Source organism: Pelecanus crispus, chromosome 12 (genome assembly GCF_030463565.1).
Source record: "Pelecanus crispus isolate bPelCri1 chromosome 12, bPelCri1.pri, whole genome shotgun sequence".
In the NCBI taxonomy this organism is placed as follows: Eukaryota; Metazoa; Chordata; class Aves; order Pelecaniformes; family Pelecanidae; genus Pelecanus; species Pelecanus crispus.
The window spans coordinates 6336256-6355133 of NC_134654.1; the positions used below are offsets into that span (position 1 = coordinate 6336256).

Genomic DNA, 18878 nt, shown 5'->3' on the forward strand with positions numbered 1-18878 from the left:
AGCTGGGGAATCACCCACCCCTGCAGAGATTGCCTGCTCCATGTGGGATGCAGAAAGGGAGGCTGCGAAGGCCAGATGGAGCATCTGACCTGCTCCTTGCTGAACCCTCTCTCTGTCTCCTAGAGTGCGTCTCTGAAGACTGCCGCTCTGTCATCCAGGAACAGGCCACAGCCCTGGGGCTCTCCATGTTTGCACTCTTGGTGAGGAGGTGCACCAGCCTGCTGAGGGAATGCGTGCAAGGTAAGGGGTTACCAGCAGGATCCACCAGCTGCCCATGAGGCAGCCTGGAGGGGTTCAAGCCCTTGTTCCCTGCTATTTTGTACACCCCTTCCCCTCTGCTGGGGCCCTTGGATTCTCCCCAGTGTCCCAAGCTCTGCCCAGGTTATGGCTGGATCATCCGGCAGGAAAGCCCCTGCTGTGTGCAGGCAGAAATGTTTGGAAGAATGGGATGAATGCAGAGCGTGCTTTTTGCCAGCTATTGGGAAACATCCCAAAACTGGGACCTCAGGATCCTGTCTCTACAACTGGTGCACTGGCACCCCACTGCCCTCAATAAAAGGGATCACAGATGTCCCAGCTTGCCCCCCAAGCCAGTCTCTGTAGGGAGAACAGATCTGTCTTTGTGCTTGCTGTGGATTGTGGCTGTTCCCTTGTGCATCCAAGGCTGGGATGTTGGGATCTGTGTTGTGCATTCCCTGTCCCTGCCTGAGCCTGGCTCCTGGCTGCAGTGAGCTGCCTCAGCTCTCATATCTTGTATTTGCAGTTCAGTCACGAGAGGTGGAGCAGGAGGACGAGGAGGATGACATCAAGGTCTCTGCCTTGCCCCAGGACCTGAAGGAGCTGCTTCCCAGCGTGAAGGTCTGGTCAGACTGGATGCTTGGCCACCCGGACACCTGGAATCCTCCTCCGACCTCCCTCGAGCTCCCCAAACAGTACGTGCATCCTCTGGTCTGTCTTCTGGTGTCCGCTCCCTCCCGGGGCTCCTTGTGCCACCTTTTCTGCTCGCTCATGCTTATTCCTGGCTGTGGCACTCTGACCTGAGCACCCAGGAGATACTCACTGCGCAAGGGATGTTTGGGGGGGCACTTGTCACCCTTGGTGACACAGTGACTTCTTCATTGACGCATGGGTGGGGGTGAAGTGGCTCTGAGGGGGCCTAGCGGGTGCCCTTTGCTTCTGTGTGTTAGAAAATGTCCCATAAGCTGGATTTTTACCTTCCGCTTAGGATGTGCGTCTGCTTTTGTTGGGATACATCTCCTTTACGCGCTTTGCTGGCCCAGGCAGCTGAACAGGCAGGGCCTTCCTCTCTGTGAGAGGGAAGTCCATTTCCAGCATGAGCATTTTGTTGCCTTTTTTTGACTGAATCAGGCCAACCTTGGTCAGGCTGGGCTGGCCTGGAGCAGCTTGCATGTTCCTGGAGCTCCAAAAGTCACCTCCCTTCTCCTTCAGAAACAGCTTGTCTCTCCCCCAGTAACACACAAAAGGGTTAATTTTCTAAACTGGCCGATTCCAGCCCATTAGTCCATAATGCGGACTAGGCAATTTGCATATTTTTGGACAGAAAATCGAGTGAAAGGGCCAAGTATGGAGTATGCGAAACAGTGTCTGAGCATGCTCCGTAGCTGCTTTCCCGCAGGATTTTCCATCTGCCTCCGGTACTCCGGATCCAGAGCCTGAAATCACGTCTTATTGTTAATCCAAAGGAGCCAGAACCCAGGGTGATGGGAAGGCGCATTAAGAGTAATCCAGCAAAGTGGCTTAACCATTAATGGGTCCCCGCTCCGTGCGTCAGGTCCAGTCCTGCTCTCCTAGTTTATTGCCTCTTACTCCAGTTCTTTTTCATTTGGCTGAGGAAATGGAAATCTCACACAGGAAGTTCTGGGCCTCATTTTGTGGAGATGGAGTCTGTTTTCTGTTTGTCGGCTGCTCGGTGTGGGACCGCTGCCTGCTCATGTGAACTGCTGCCCATCTTTGGGCAGGAACTCAAACTGGGATCTGTCACGTGAGAGTGCGTGCACCAATCCCCCCTTCCCCTCGCGCTGCCTGCACAGGGAGCTGCTGAGCCCTTGGCGACGGGCAGCCTCGAGATGGAATTTCTGATTGGGTTCGCGCAGCCAGCGCTCGGCGCCTTCCCCGGGACGAGCTGCCTCCCCCTCCTGCGGGGCGCAGGGCTACGTCCCCCCGGGCTGCCGGCGCAGGTGTGGGCTCCTGCTTGCCCGTCGAGGCGGGAGAAGGCAGTGGTGGCAGCCCATCCCGTGGCGCGGCGGCGCGTGGCTCTTTGGGGAGCAGTGGGTATGGGTTGGGGGGCTCTACTCTGCAAGGTCCTGGTCTGCTCGGCAGAGGAACGAGGGTCTTCATCTTGTAGCAGAGGCCCAACCGCATTGTCACCTTGCCCTCTCTATGGAGGGTGGCTGAGCAGCCCATCTTGTCCCATCCGTGCCCTTACTCTGGGGCATGGGCAGCCTTCCTTGTGTTGGCTCCCAGCTCCTCCACCCTGGTGCTCTTTGGCTCACCAGGAGTGTCTGTCTTATCCACAGCGAGGAGATGGGCTGCTCTTCCAGCCCAAACCTCTTGTGTTGACCCAGCATTGCGTGGCCAGGTGTTGGTGGTCCAGGACTCTGGGACAGCAGCAGCTGAGCTTCCCTGGAAGTGCAGGTAGTGATGAGTAGCAGGGAACTAGCTCTGCTCTTGGGCACGACCTGGAACGTTTTCCCTAGAGGTGGGGAAGGAAAAGGGGAGCACTGGGTTACTGTTTCAGCTCTCTATTGACACAAGCCTGCTGTCTGGCCTGGGGCTGTTCAGTAACCAGGTAGTCACTGAGTCCGGGGGTTTAGATAGGAGCAGCTTCAAAGAAGTTTAGAAGTAAAACATGGGTCAGAGCAGCAGGCGTGTTGGAGTAAGCCAAGGTTTATGGGCAGGGTGAGCTCGGGAGCGGGGAGAGCATGTGAGGAGCAAGTGCAGATGCCAAGTTGCAGAACCGAGTAAGGGGTCTGTGCCATTTCACGCGTGTTCTGTGCCTCACGGCAGTGGGACGTACTGCGAGGTCCCCACCAGTGCCAATGGAGAAGCTTGGACACACTGAAACCACCTCCCATCGCTCTGCAGCCATCGCTTTCGTTGCTCTTCGTGATGGCGTGGGCACAGAAAAGGGACAGTAAAAAAGCCCTGAAGCACAGAAGCACCCTGCAAGGATGCCATGAATGTGCTAAAGCTTCTGGAAAAACCAGGCCCTGTACCCACCTGGCAGCCCCCTAGGAGCAAAGGCCTGGCCCAGAGCTTGCATCAAAGTGCAGCTCGTCCGGGGCCAGCGCCGCTGCCAGAATGACGGCCTGGGCTTGGGGCCAGCAGGGCAGCTTGTCAAGACTCCGCCAGAGCCTAGGGCCCGGGCTGCCGGGGCTATACGTCCTGAGGCCTCTGCTCATGCTGCGTTCGCCATGTTCACGATCGCTCGTTCTTAGTAAGGGAGAGAGCTGGGGGACTTTGAGAACGCCTAAACTCAGCCCAGCTGTGGCAGTTGGTTTATTGCTTTCAGCTGGTACTTGAACCCAGGTCCTGGTCTTGGAGTCTTTCCCAGGTTTAATCCCCGGAGCTTTCTCTGCAGCTGTATGACACTGCGCTGACCCCGAATGAGGATAGGAAAATAGAAACGGTGCCAAGCCAGAGTCTCTTTTTCATTTGGAGTCTGGCTGTCTGCCCATGACCAGGGTTACATAATGGGAAACATAGCTGGGGCTCTGGAGAGCCCGCGTTTCACCACGCTGCCCAGACCTTCGCGTTCTGATGCTATATATCTTCCTAATTGTAGCTCGGATGCATTTATCACACTGCTGGATTTGAGTCCTTACAATAAAAAAAAAAAAAAAAAACCACCACCAAAAAAAAAAAAAAAAAAAAAAAAACCAACCCCACACCAAATTCCTCAGCTCGCTGCTTTCCCCCTTGGACAGAGGCGGAGGGAAAGGTGTGAGGGGTGAGCGCTGCCGAAACCCGGCACACGGCTGCGAGCCATGCTGGAGTGGGCTCTGCGGAGCAGGAAGGGAGGCTGCGTCTTCAGGGTCCTTTTCTTGGTGGGGGCTTGGGAATGAACCCCGGCTCCTGGCAGGCATCCTCTTCCTAGCTGAGGCTCAGTGGTCCTGAATTCAACCTGAATGAGAAGCTACGCCTTTCCCCAAAACCACTCTCCTTGGTCTGGCACGTTCATCCAGCGCTTAGCCATGCCTGCACGGTCACCATGGCTCAGGGGATGCACTGGGACATGTTTTTCAGGCCAGAAGGCCATAGAGAGGTGACAGGCTGCTTAGATCCCTCTCTTGGGGCTGCTGTGTGTATTTGAGAGGTGGGAGGTATCCTTCCCCTCTACATATTTGGGAGAGGCTCAGCAAGTTTTCCATGGCTCTTTTTTCAGGTGTTTCCAGGAGCTAAACCTGACCATGGTCAGAGCAGCAGCGTCCTGTGGCTCAGGGGATTGTGTGTCCGGACCAGGTGTTCCCAGGTCTTCTAGCAGCAAGCAACAGTCGCTTCTGTATCTCAAAATTAATTGATATCTGCATGTTTCATGGCAAACATTGCATTGAGGTCTGAGCAGATGGTCGTTTAAAGCAGTTGCATTGCCATGCAACTGGGTTGGAACAGCGTCTTTCAGACCAACTGTCCCCAGGAGTAATTTACAGAGATTGGGGGGTAAAAGCAGGGAGTCTTGGGGAGAGGGGAGCAGGGTGGATGTCCTAAGGCAGAGATCTTAGCAGCAGATGGGGCGAAAGGCAGATCTCCAAGGAGGCTGCTGTCATTCAAGTGAATCCATCTCCTTTTGGGACATATGGCTGAAGAGCTGAGATGGGTGAAGAGGGCTAAACGAAGTGCAAGAATCGATGGGGAAGCTGCTAGCTAGACAGACAAACTGCCATAGGGCTGACCCTGGCGAATCTGCGCTCCTTCCACGCTGCAGCAAAGGGCCTCTCGGTTTGTGGAGACTGTCTGCAAGCATTTAAAAATGGTTAATTTAAACCGAGTATTAAATTAAATCCAAAAGCTCTGAGCACATTCTAGAGCTTACCTTCCCAGAGAGATCTGCCAGATCGCTCTCATCACATCGCTCTTGCGGAGAAGTGTCACTGAGATGGCAGTTCCCACTGGGAGAGATGGACAGGGTCTTGGACAGGGGTGCCAAGACCTTGGAGTTTGCTGGAGACTAAGTGGAAAATCCCTTTTGCAGATCTCAGCGTTAGTCAGTAATGCTGGCCACCAGAGTTTCCCTATTGAGACATCAAAGCGAGGATTCAGAGGTGTCTCGGTAGCGTAAACCTGGCTGAGAATGAAGGTAAAGTTGAGCAAAGCAGAAGTCAAAAGTCTCTGTGGAGAAGGGGGCTGTGGCGAAGCGGAGGCTGGCTGGGAGGACACGGCCCCTCTCCCGGGGAGGAGAGCGTCCCTCTAACTCCAGAGGCAGGTTCCCGGGAGAGGAATGGGTTTATGGATGCCTGGCTGGCCAAAGGGACTGTGTGCAGGGCAGAGTGGGGGAAACCATCGGTGCCACAAGCAGAGGGGCTGTGGTCACCTCGTCCCTGCTCTGGGCAGCCATGTCTGAGTCCAGGGCAAGGTTGGTGAACGCCTTCCGGGAAGAGCTTCCACCACCAACCCCTTTTGTTCCTTGCAGAGGAGCTGCTTTTAGTTCGGCTTCTCCTGGGCCGGGAGAGAGAGAAGACCCAGGAGGGGGACGCGGAGCGCTTTGTACAGCAATGCAGGGGTGGGTACCGGTGCTGCCTCACACCGGGAGCCGGTGGGTGCGCGTCGCCTGGCCCCGGGAGCGCGCGAGCCCGAGGCGTTTGCCATCTGCACGGCAGCGCGGCTCTTGGCGGCTGGGGAACACAATGCAGGGCTTCTTCTGCGCCGCGCTTTCCGGGTTTGTTCTGCAGCTGTGGAGTTTGAATGTTAGTGTTTAAACAAGCTGGTATTACACAGGAAATGGCCACCTCCACAGGCCCCCGCAGGCTTGTAACATGGGGTCATTGTGCTTGATATTAATCACCAGGCAGCCCGCGCCCCCGGTGAAGATGGTGGCTCACGCCGGAGCACCGTGCAGCACCGTGGCCGGCGGGGATTCGGTGAGCGTGAGGCTCGCACCGGCACCCTCTGCTCTCCCCACGCTTCGGTGCGCACCTTTTTGCCTTTTGCCTTGCGGTGATGCGTGCCTATCGTGGGCACCCGTCTTTGCCAGGAGCTGGCCCCACGCAGACCCGGCCTCACCGGGGCTGCGCTCTGCCCCGGGGCCGCGCTCCAGCCCGCGCGCTCGGCTGCGCACTTGTGCGGCGTGCTCACCGTTGCCTGGCCGGGCTGCGTCCTGTCGGCGTGCAGCTGGGCTGCGCTCACACTGACAGCTACATTAAACCTGGAATCCTGAGGCAATAAAAAAGAAATTAACTCTTATTTTTTTTTCCTGTCCTAGTGGAATAAGCAAATGTAAATGTGTCTGTGGGGAAGTGAATGAACCCCCGTTCTGAGGAAAGACCTCGCGCTAACCCTCTTCTCGCTTCCTCGGTTAAAAGCTCTGGGAGCCTCATCCCTGTACCTGGGACCTTCGAGCCTGGGCTCAGTGTCAGTAATTCGGGGCCTCCCTCTGCAGAGGGACCCCGAAGCCATGGCACTGGGTGTACGCAGCGCTTCCAGGCACCTGGGCCTGCCTGGGCTTTGCAGAGAGGCTCCGGCACCGCGGTGCCGTTGGGTGACATAAGCCAGAAACGCCTGGAAGTGGCCGCGGCAGTGTCCTGGGAAGGGGCAGTGGGGAGAAGGCAGCTGACAGGGCTCCCGAGTGTTGTGCAACCTCCTAAGGCGAGTGCATGTCCCAGCAGGAGGTCCACGGGGCCATACGGTGTCCGCATGAGCTGTTAGCCCTTGCTGGCTTTGTCGGTGGGTAGCAGCTGGTAAATGATCTTGGTGGTACCAGTGCTGGGACGTGCACTGCAGAAGAGGAGCTGCACGCGAGGGGAAGACAGAAAATCGTCAGACCCGCTCTCTGTAGTGCTACCTCTGTGTCGCAGGAGAAAACCAGAGCAGAAACACCAACACCACCTTCTTTGTTGGCTTTTTGAAGGCTTTGCAGGGTGCTGCATGTGAGAGGGTGCTGCCTGGCTGCTGGCCGCTGCTGCAGAGCCGCTCAGGGTTGCATTGCAGTGAGATCTTGCTACCTGGGGAGCCAGCACAGTCTGTGGTTTGACTGAAGGAAGCCCAGGGTGGAAACCTAACACATCCAGTGCAAATGACAGATGTGGCAAGGCACTGCAAAGCTGTAGGGAGCTGAGGATGAAGGGGATAAAGTGACAGGGACTGCTGTCAGGCTCAGGGGGTGGTGAGGGGCTGCCCTGCCTGGCAGCGCTGCTGGAAGGGCTGGGGGCAGGCGGCCGCGGGCAGAGAGGAGAGGGGACTGGGGCCGGGTGGCTGCAAGGGTGTTAGCCGCATCGGCTCGGTGACTGTTCACATGACATTTTTCTGATACGGGGTGCCAAGCCCCGTGGAGGGAGATGGCTCCCTGTACTTCATCCATGCTGCTCCTTCACCCCACTACCACCCCTGCCCCGCTGTGGATCCCGGTCCTGCCCAGCATCCTTCCGCTGCTCTCTGCCTCCCTCCTTCCCTCCCTTGCTGGTTATCTCCGTCCCCTGCCTGCAGCTCTGTTTCTTGGGGAATACAGGCGAGGTCTCTGCAATGTGTTTCTTTCCCTTCTCCTCCACCCTGGCCCCATGCACCTGGCTGTCTCAGCGCCCTGGGAACGTCCTCTGCATCGGTGCCTGTCCCCAACACCCCAGTGCGCTCGTTCCCCAGCGGTTGCAGGCGCTTTTCCCATTCCTCTCCCCCGCCGATGCCTGCAGCCTCTGCACCTCCTTCATCCAAACCGAGCCCTCGTCGCAGCCCGCGCTGGCGGGGCCCCACCAGTGCTATGTGACCGGACTCAGGCAGCCCAGCCCAGTTGCCAGCAGGGCACTGGGGGAGGGCTGAGCCTCCCAAGCCCTGTGCATCTCCCATGGGCAGAGCTCGCCTTGGAGGTGGCCCAGAGCAGCCCTATCACATCCGGTGCTTGTCTCTGCAGCCTGGGCCGGAGGATAAACTATCAGGGCTGTGGGGCAGTGGATCATTCCTCTTATTATTTTCTTCTTTTGCAGATAGGGGTCGTGGAAAGTTCAGTTCCTTTTAACCCTCGCAGCTCTGTTTATTTTCCAGCTGGTAGCACAAACGCAGCGTTTCCCATTACATCACAAAGGGCCTCGGACAGATCCCTCCGAAAAACGTGTTGCAACTGTTTATTTTTTTCCATATTTAAACATTTCTGACAGCCAGACCTGGCTGAGCCAAGCGATGGAGCTTTGTGAATGAACCCAGCTCCTGGTGTCTGTGCGCAGAGGGCTTTGAAGGACCTCTTCTCCTCTGCAGCGTGCGGGCTGGGGCTGGCTTAGGGACGTGGGCGACTCTGCGTTACATGTGTGCTGATTACGTGCCGGGCTTTGATTAATGGCTCCTCATTCTGCCTGGCTCCCAGGACGCTCTTGAAAACAAGATGTTTCATTTCAGTGTGCTTTCCTGGTACATTGATTCCCGTAAATAACCGAGTGCAGACTCTGTCCACCTGGAGCAGTTCAAAGAGCAGGGGGCCTCCCTCCAGCCCTGGGCTGCGCTGGTCACTGCTGCACCCCCGGTGATGCTGGCTGCTCTGTGCTTTTTGGTGCACCAGAGGTGTGGGGTAGAGGAGCAGCCCTCCTTACTGCCACCAGAAGCAGATCAGCCCCAGTTTCCCCTATTCCCTGCTTTTGTCCCAGTTTACGCACTAAAAAAAAAACCCCTATCTGAGCACTTTTAGAAACAGGAGGAAGAAATGCAGTACGAGGCAGCCTGGTAGGCTGCAGTGCTCCCGTGCTTGCTGCCTGCTTCCCCCGCGCCGTCCCTCTTTGGGGTGCCGGGCCCTCCCCAGGGTGCGCTCAGAGACAGGGATGCGCGATGGGGATGCATGGAGAGCGGTCCAGGGCTGCTGCTGGCCTTGTGTTCGCACCTGACTCCCCGCACATCACCAGGTCACTCGCAAGTGTTGAAGTGGCCGGAAGCAAAAGATGGCTCAACCCCCCGTGGCTGGGGTTTAACTAAAAAAATCTCTGCTTTGGAGCATGGCTGCAGCACATGGTTGCAGCAGATAACAGCTGGGTGAAGGAGAGGGTGCCCTGGGCTGGGCTGGAGCCCCCCAGCTGCCGCTTTTGCCCCGACAGCAGCACAGGGGATCAGTCTGTCCTCCCAGCAGTCTTTGAAATTGAGTAATAAGCGGCATTTCTCCCATCTGGAATGAGCTAGGTTCCTGCCGGCACTGCACGAGGAAGCTGCTTCCTGCACGTGTGCCAGCTTGGGAGCGGACAGAGGTGGGCAGAGCAGCGGGAAGGGCGAGATCCTGGGAGCCGTCCCCATCCAGGGGGACGGAGTGGTCAGCGTCAGCGCTCACGGGCGAGGGTTACAAGCCCTCCTGGGTTCGGTGCCAGCGCAGCTGCGCCTGGAGCCCTCCCGGTGGGGTAGGTTAGCAGCGGCGCAGGGTGGCGTGCCTCGCCTCGCCTCACCTCTCTGGTATTCGCTGCAGCATTGCAGGCAACTCCCAACGCATTCCAGCCCCGAATTGCTCACGTCTCTCCTCGTTCTCCCAGGGTCTCAGTAGATGTGTGGGCGACGCTGGCTGACTTCTGTAACATACTGACCACAGTGAATCAGTCGGAGGTGCCCTTGTACAAGGACCCAGATGACGACCTTGCCCTGCTTAGCCTGGAAGAGGATCGGCTGCTCTCGGGCTTCGTTCCCCTGCTGGTCGCCCCCCAGGAGCCCTGCTACGTGGAGAGGACCTCGGACAAGGTCAGCAGTAGGCCAAACATCCCCCCTCGATTCCTCCAGACTTTTATTCTTGGGAAGTTTTCTGTGCAAACGGAACACGATTAAGTCATTGAGAAGGGTGTTAAGGGAAAATATCGACCTTTCAGCCGCTGACATCCAGCTCTGTGTCATGAAAACCCCTCTCGACTTCCTCTGGTGTGTGTGTGCTCGCTGGCATGTTGTATATACGATCATTTCCTCACTTGTTTAAATAGTGCAGCTTGTGTTGGCAGTGCTCTCAGTGCACTCCAAATGGTTTGCATCATGCTTAAAGCACCCTCCCCCTCCCCCCGGCCACAAAACTCTGCCTTAGGAAGGCAGCCAGGACTTTTTTCCTTCTCTAAAGAGGAGAGTGATAAATAGGTGACTAGAGAGAAGCAGACACCATGTGTTAACGTACAAAAGGCTTTTAGGAATATGAAGCATTCCCCACTGCCCGCTCTCTATTTTCCTTTCTTTGCTCTAGGAGCCCATTCTAGCCTGAACTTTCCTTTGGCTGTTTGTTTTTAGAATAATGAAATCAGTTCCCTTGTTGATGTGGGGTTTTGGGTCTGCTCTCTGCCACCACCTGGCCAGAAGGGACCTGGGGGCTGCACTTGGATAACGTGTCTGAACCTGATGGGGGATGGAAGAGGCACAATGGCATTTGTTTTGCACGCCCTTGGAGGCAAGGCAGGATAAGAGTGGCTCTCAACAGTTTCCTGCTTGGAGGCAAAATCACAGCACCAGAAACGCTGCTCATCTGGGAAGCCGCGGCGTTGCCTCCCCATGCGGCTGGTGCTACGAGAGGAGAAGTGGACATGCAGGGGCTGGTTTCTGTGGAGAGCCTGCATGTGATGGGGACAATGTGCCTTCCCATGTGCCACTTCTTCTTGACATTTTCCTGAAATGACGGTGAGAAATTTAGGACCTTTGTCACAGAGGCATCCGAGAGGTGCGAATTTCTGTTTCACTTCTCTGTCTGCCCGGCCTGTGCTCACACCACTGCCCACAGCAGGGGAGCGCAGGGTCCCAGTAAAACTGAAGGTTCTCCCAGTCTGGGGAAGCACCTTAGTCCAGGAAATCACTGTGAAAAAACAGATCTTCACGGCTCTGTTTGAAGGGGTTAAAATAACAAGCATGTGGTTGACATCGCTGCCCTAAGGTAGCCTGTTTGCCCACTGTGTGCTGTGGCCTCACGAGGGTTCTGCTGGGGACAGTCCCAGTGCCCCACTCTCTGCGCAGGGACTCTTTCCCCAGCAGCCACCAACCAGAGCCCCCAGCAGGCAGGTAGGGTGGCTGAGCAGCCTGGTCTGGTGCCCCATAACTTGTGGGAGCGGGTTGGTATTCCCTGAATTCTGCCTCTTCTAACCACACACTGGTTTATTTGGAGTGCCATCTACCTGCCCTGCCAGGCACTTGCGCTCACGTGTGTAAAAGAAGAGACGTGTCTTTGTCCTGTAGCTACACCTGAGCTTCAGAGCTGAGTTTTCTCACTGTCCTGGCTCCCTTTGGTTCTGGTGCCTTATAAACAAACTGTACAACACCACTGGCGGGAGTTGGTGCCCTTTACCGCGCAGTGGCAGCCACCCAAGCATCCAGGATTATCGGGCACGGTGGTACCAGCTCAGCTCTGCTGAAGAGGCAACACAAATCCCAGAGAGAAGGAGCCAGGCCTGGCTGTGTCCGTCCCTGCTTTCTTTCTTCCCCCCCCCGGCCTCTGTGGGCCTTGTTTGGTTTGAAAGTAGCTGACTTTGGAACTGTGATCCTACCCAGCAGGCTGGGGTGTTTGCTCATGTTTGTGCAAGTCTTGAGCCCCTGTTGTGTGCCAGTTGTGTTGTGCCGTCTTCTGGTCTCTGCCTTACGCACCAAACACATCGCACGGAGGCAGACGGAGGAACCCACCAGTACCATCCCTACCCTGGACACGCTGAGCAGAAGCAATGGGTTCTGTAAGGTTTCTTCTCGATCCAGTACTGACCAGCGTTTTCGTTACTGATCAGACTGGTGGAACAGCAGGTGCGCATGTTCACTTTGTAGAGGACACCCAAGAGGGTTAAGGGGAGACCAGTGAGACAGCAGAGATCTCAAAAGCCTGACTTCCAAGAAGGGACTGGAAGAGCTGGGGCTTTTTAGTCTAGAGGAAATTCAGGGAAAATGCAGTGAGCTGTTGCAAAGAGGAGAACAAGCTGTCCTCCAGCTCTCTGCTGAAAAGCACAGGTAGGAATGGGCATAAATTGCAGCAAAATAGATTAAGACTAGACTTTAGGAAAGGCTTCATACCTTTGGGTAGTTAAGCACTTGAAAGCAGCCTCCTTAGCGATTCTGCAGAATCTCTTCAGCCTTGGAGATTTTTAAAAGCAGGCTGGGTGGCTCTCAGGTACAACTTGGGCGGAGGTGAACTGCCTTGGAAAAGGAGGCAAAGTGACTTCTTTGTATGCTCCTACCCCATTTTCTGTGATTCAGTAAAGCTGTAGAAAGGGACTGGAGTGGCAGCTGCGTCATTACAGTCAAATGACTACCTTGTTCCACAAATCTGCAGTATTAATGAAGTGAATTATTTGACTCTCCAGAAGTGGGATGTTGTAGAAGACAGTGCGGACCAAGGCAGGAAGGTATGACTGAGAGGCATGAACCCATATGCCTTTCACGAATGACTGTGAGCAAGATACAAAAAGGCACTTCCCCTGCAAAGAAGCCCCCAATCCAACTTAACAGGGGGATCCTCGTGTGCGGTCCCCTGTCCGCCATCTGCTCCCTGCCCTCCTTTTAGCATGCAGAGCCCAGATGAATCTGACTCCTCAGCAGATGCACCTCTGGGCTGTTAGCAGTCAAAGGGTGCCATGTCCATGCTGAGCGTGGTGGCACGAGGGGGTCCGTGTCCCTGAGCCTCAATCAGGTGATGGCAGCAGGCGCTGCAGCAGAGCAGCTCTATCTGGCATGTACCGCATCCAGTTGCATTGCAGCAACTTTCCCATTTGCGTGCTCCTTGTTGGTTGCCGATTGAGCTGCACGCAGGTGAGAAATGGTTTTTCTGTGCAGTGAGAACTCTTTCCCATACTGATTTTTCATTGCGTTTTAGCAGGAGTTACTTTTCTGCACCCAATTTCTTTCTCTTGTGTTCTCAGTCTTAGGCAAGTTTTCAGCCCAAGTTCCTGACGGTTCTTTGCTGGAGAGGCAGAGAAAATGTACCGCTCTTTATATGGCACCCTGTGAATGTCTTGTGGGCTGGGAGGAGGGTTCTGGTGTGCCAGAGTGGCTCTGGGAAGCTCGCTGTGGTACCTCTCCTGTCACTTGCATGGCTAGGAAGAGGCAGCTAGCTTTTTACTGCAAGGATAATATCTTACCTTGCTTGCTGATGCTCCAAATCCTTACCCCATGCTTTTGCACTATAGTTTTTTAATGAATTTGTAAAACTTCCGAGGAAAGGAATCTGTTGAAAGGCAAGACTGGAGAGTTTGGGGCTTAAAATGGTGTTAGGTTATTGGCTCCGCCAAGAGAACGGTTGTTTTGTAAGCTATATAGGACAAACACTGTGCTTCCCACTTCTTTTTGTTCTCCACGTCCCATTTAGCAGATGGAGTGCAGTATTCAGCCAGAGTTTCTCAGCAAGTTTTTGAGCATTTGGCCTGGCTCTTATTTTGAGTGAAAATGTTCTGACTCCGTTCGTTGCCATGAAGCTGTGCGTTCGGATTCCTGCTGGAGCCAGTGTGACACTTAGAGCTTCCCATCATCTCTTGCACTGTCATTGAAGCTGTAACCAACAAAAGCTGGCTCCAGGGTGAGCATAACTTGGTGATGTTTTCCTGGGCGTATGTTGGGCAGATATCCATTGCAGCTTGTGTGATGGAACACCATCGAATGTACCAGTCAACAGCAAACTATGCAGCCTGGTGCCTGAGCTGTCAGACTGTGTCTGCAGCATTTGCAGCCGAAGGAGATGCTGCCAGGGCCTCGCTCACCCAGCGCTGTACCCGAGGCAAGAGCACGGAGCAGCAGTATGGCTGAGTTAAGGTGCGGAAAGAAGGAAGGTAACAGATGTGGATTCATCAGGCAGCATGTGGTACTGCTCTGGGGGACTTGTAATGGAAAACACTTGGGTCGTGTTGAGGTTAAAGCAAGTCCTAGTGATGGTGCATCTGAGCTGTGCGTGGGTCCGTTCTTGCGCAGCCCTGGGAACGTGGGGCATATCCCGGTTTCCTCAGCTCTCAATGAACCCTGTTGTCTCGGGAGCACCCTGCTCTGCAGTGGCCTCATGGAGCTGGTGGCAAGGCTGGAAGAGGGCTGCAGGTTGCCCGGCACGGAGCAGAGCAAGGAGGTCTCTCTCCTCTACGCAGGCACATGGCATCACTGATTGCCCGCATCCCTGCAAGCTCTGCATGGGCTCGACGTGCGCATCACCCAAGCCTGTGCCTGCAGCACACCACATGCCCCAGCCAGGGAGATGTGGAGGAGAAAGTGTTAATGTCCCTTCCCACAATAAACCTCTCTGCATGGGGGGTCCTGAAACCTGAGCCTCCCTCTCCTCCCCCAGCCCTGACACACTTTAATAAAAGGTTTTTAAACGCCAATAAAAAGGCAGCAGCCCCAGCTCACCAGGTCCGGGGCCCAGGGTCCTTGGGAAGGCACTTCACAAATGTGTTTTTTGCATTTTCAGGCTTTTGGCTGGTGAATAAGATTGAGGAGAAATACTCCTTCCCCTGATAACAATACAGTGAGACGCAGGATCAGCAGTGTGTGGATTAAAACCAGACGGTGCATGATTAATACATATGCTTATAGGGCTAGTCACTGTGGTTCCCTCCTCTGAAACAGAAAGGCACTTTTTTTTTTCCCCTATGTGCATGCTCATGTGTGGACTGTCTCAGATACTCACCACTCAGCTAGTCTGCCTCACCTCACCAGGCAAATGAAAGCCCTAAAATACAAAGCTCTGAAAAGTAACTAGCAACATCTTACTGCCCCAGACCTACAAACTGGGTACTGCGTGGCTCCTCCAGCTCCAGGGGGGCCAGTTAGCTTCCCACACTTGGTGCCATTCTTGTTTCACAAGTACTTGCTTCCTGCTATTTGCACTACTCACCTGTCAGTGCAGATAGCCTACAATCCAGGCTTTGTTCTCCTTAGAAAACACAAATCTCTTTCCTCTGTACTGTCCAGCCCAGGTGGGCAGTCCAAATTTGTCCCTCTAGTTGCCCCACCATGCTCTAGATTTGCAGAGCTAGTAGCCTTTGAATTAGCTATTTAGGAGCTAATTATTATTTAGGCTTGAGCTAAAATTAGTCCTGTCTTGTTATTTACTTCACTTATTTATGGTATTTCAGTCTTCTTAAGACTTGCAGATATCTCTTGGCAATGTGTAGTCATGTCTGATGCTTCTTGGAAAGGGAGCCCCAGGTTTAAAAGCCCAGGAGGAATAGCTGTCAGAGTGACCGGGCTCTGTCATGCCTCTAAACATCAGATGTTTTGTCCTTTCCGAGACCTAATGACTCCTGGGGTGCCAGGGATTAAATCCACATTAGACTGGCCACACTACAGTAATTTTGGGAGGACTTCTTGCAGGGTGTCAGAGGAAGGGTAGCAAGACCAGGACTGTGAGAGCACAAACTCTTTGTAAGCAGAGAGAAAACCCCAGTGAGCAAATGTAACTGTTTTCTCAGCATCCTTTCCATATTCCCATTCCATAGCCTTGGAGCATCTCCCTCCAGCTGGCAGGCAAATGCACTCAGCCCATGAGAGCGAGAGCTTCCAGCTTGGAGTTTGGTCCAGAGAGGAAAAGGGAAACTGTGAGCAGAGATCGGAGCCCCATGTAGGAGAGTCCAAGGAGGAGTCATCCTTGAAAAACTCCTTCCATTCCTGCCTGCCTCGGTTTCCAAACAAGCAGTGAAAGATCCCTGCCACAGGCAGCCCTGCTCAGAGCGGGGACTTGGCAGGAGCTGGCAGCCCCAAGGCGGCAGAGTTAGAAATGTTTACATTTTCTGACCAGCATCTGAACTCCATCCCAGCCTCGACCTTCCCTTTCATGTGGTGCCTTTGGATTGTAAAAGGCAATTAGGTTAAATTATGGGCCATGTTGGAAGATGATGTCATTGGGTGATGGAGGAGAGGCTGGATTTTATGCCACCACGGAGGTAGCATGCAGAATATCACCTGCTTTGAACTCCTCATCCATCCTTGGCATGTCCTTGATCTGCAAGTGGCAGGGACTGTGTGGACACCGTGGGAGCCTCTCTGCCTTTGCCAGCTGTCATTAGCACAGTGGGAAGTGTCAAGCCGAGTCCATGTCTCTGGGTCTGGGTGGCAGAGGAGGGTACGCTGGCGTCTGTTGTGCTGTTTTAAACGTGCCTTCACAGAAATGGGCATGAGTGCTGTCCTAGTGACTGCTGCTGCATCTCCTAGGGCTGTGCAGGGCATCTTCCAGAGAGGTATTCTGTTGGTTTTTAATCACTCTTTAAGCTAAGAGAGTTTTGAGCATATTCTTAAAACTGTGTTTCTCCAGCTGAAGGTAAAGGGAACTCATGGCAAACAAGCACTAGCGCTGCACGAGGACACTGAATACAGCCCTGGAGAAATCTGCAATGTGGAATAATAGTTCAGGCTCTTAAAAGGGGGGGTGGGTTTTTTAAAAAAAAAAAAAAAAACCTGCAATAAATCTAGCGAGTGGAATCTGAGGGAAATGATCCCATCTGGAAAACTCCAGCGCTGGTGCTGCTGAAGGCTTAAGGAGCGATGCAGATCGCAAAAAGAAAACCCTGCAGTCTGAGGATGACAGGCTTCTTAATTGATGTCCATTGCAACTGGTACTCTGCCAGTTTATGTTGGCCACCTTCCAGCGTGCTGTAATTTTGGGGCCAGGTGTGAAGCGTTTCTGTTCCATCTTGTTCCCAAGCACCTACAGAAGCCTCACACATCTCACTTGAGGCTGCAGCCCTGTAGGAAACAGCTGTACAGGTATAGGTGAAAGGAAATGTCACAGCTGGGCTTGGAGTACTCCCCCGTGCCTTGCCTAGGGCTCTGTTTGGGGGGCCGCTCTCCACCCCCCCCCCCGTGCCGGGTTTGGGGAGGTGGCCACTGTCACAGGCACACCTGCCTGTCTGTCAGCAGGGTGCTTTGAACATCAGGGAGCTTCTGGGAAGAATGTACAGGTCAGAAACCTCCTCTTCAAAGAGGAGCCCACGGTGGTGTGCGTCAGTCCTGGAAGTGGGGAATCCAGCCCGGGAGAGCCCCGGATGCTGGCAAGCCAGGGGAGCTGTGGCCATCTCCTCCGGTCTCTTCTCCCTCAGGAAACCACAGGGAAATTTCCAAGGGAACAAAAGCAGATCTTGTAGAAAGCACTCAGCCTTGGTTTCAAAAGGCTGAGAACCCATCGGGATCTTTAGCAAATTTTTGCAGGAGCCAATTTCAGTCACTGTTAAATGCATGCATTATTTCCGGGCTAAATTTGTTTTGTTTTGGTTTCCACTAATTGAATTTTGCTGTAGGTTGGGAAGTCCTCCATTGCTGCTCTGCCCCCGATATATAAATGTGTCCCAAGTTCCCCCATCCCCATCCTCTTTTGATAAGCTGAATAGATAGGGTAAGAGACATGATGGTCTCTCGGGCACGGTTTGGACCCCCTGGGCATTCTTATGGCACTTCTGAGCTGTGGCTGTGCAGGCTCAGTGTGTTACTCTGTGAGCTGCTGCACCAGTATGTAAGGAGGAGGTGACCACCCTGCTCTGCTGCTCTCCTCCATACCCACCAGATGCCTCCAGCATCCCGCAACCGTTGCTCCTAGAGGGACAGCTTTGCATTTAGCTGTACTAAACAGTGTGTTTGCTCGTGAGTAGGCAACTGAGCAATTTTGAGTTTTTTGTCTGTTGGTGAGTTGCCCTCTTCAAAGATTGGGAGGGTAGGAGACGGTGTCTAATCTGCAGGCTTTATCAGTACAGGTTTTCTTTGTCCAGGTCACTGAGCCTATTGTTAAGCAGCATAAGCCCAAGCAGGCTTCCCTGCGGCCCCGCCAGGACTGCCCTCCTGTTTACGCTGACATTTTAAGACCTCTGTTGACCAGATTTTAATCCACTCTGTATCCTGTGCACTGCAGTCTCTGGGGCATACTAGCTTTTCACATCCTCTTGTCCCAGCCGTGCAGAGTGCTGAGGCTGAGGACAGCTGCCTGCCTGATGACACACAGCCATGGCATCGAGCTGCAGACACAGTGTTGAAGGCAGCAGGAGTTCAAAGCTGTGCAGCTACTTTGCCACAGCCTAGCATTAACAGATCCCATAGCCCTGGCCAGGCAGGCACGACAGCGAGGAGGAATGGATGTAACAGTACCTCGAGCCAGCACCCCTCTGCGGAGCTGGGGTCCTGCTGCTTTGCCTCCATCCTGAAGCTGAGAGCTGGTGTGTGAGAACTGCAGTCTCACTACAAGGTGAGGAACCACCTGCCAACGTGTTAAGATCCAGTTACACGTTCTCTTAATGTGCCTGTTAGCGAGCATGACAGTGGTTTTGTGGTCTGGACATGGCTTGCAGGGAAGTACAAGGTGCTGCCTTCCAGGCAGCCCCATCTCTTGGCGGGGAAGCAGGAAGGGGAGAACCAGCAGTTGGTGGAAACAACCTTCCCTACTCCTGAGATGCCTCTTTCCTGGCACCTGGAGGGAGCAAGCAACACCCCGGAGCATGGGGAAGCTGTGGGGAATTTGCTCAAGCGGCTCATGACGTTTCCATCCCTTCCTCCCCTGCCTTCCTCCAGCCTTGGATCCACCTCTGCCTCTCCTCCAGGCTCATCTTGGACAGGGCGCTTTAGCCACTGCGTCGGCTCCAAGTGAATCAGGCAGCTTGGGTGTGAGCTGTGCACGTGTACCAGCACGTGTGCGGTTCCTCAGCCAGCGCTGCACAGTTTGGCTCTGGTGTCAGCAAAAGGCTCTTTTAAAGTGCTTTCTGGAAGTGCGATGTGATCATCAGCTCAAGGCACAGACTGACAGGATAAATCAGCCTTGTCCTATGCCTGGTTTCAGGCAGCGTTGG

At 54.4% G+C, this 18878-nt stretch overlaps 1 protein-coding gene across 3 annotated transcripts in view; it reads left to right on the forward strand.

The window, feature by feature from the left end:
* The window catches only part of SMG6 (SMG6 nonsense mediated mRNA decay factor), a 114586-nt gene that overhangs the window by 55715 nt on the left and 39993 nt on the right, over positions 1-18878 (forward strand). For 2 of the 3 annotated variants that reach the window (XM_075719674.1, XM_075719675.1), the window contains exons 11-13: positions 124-240; positions 764-932; positions 9666-9867. In XM_075719674.1, coding sequence (XP_075575789.1) covers positions 124-240; positions 764-932; positions 9666-9867 — 488 coding nt within the window. Of the gene's footprint in view, positions 1-123; positions 241-763; positions 933-9665; positions 9868-10395; positions 10643-18878 lie in introns of those variants that run through there. The other variant, XM_075719677.1, reaches the window with a different exon arrangement.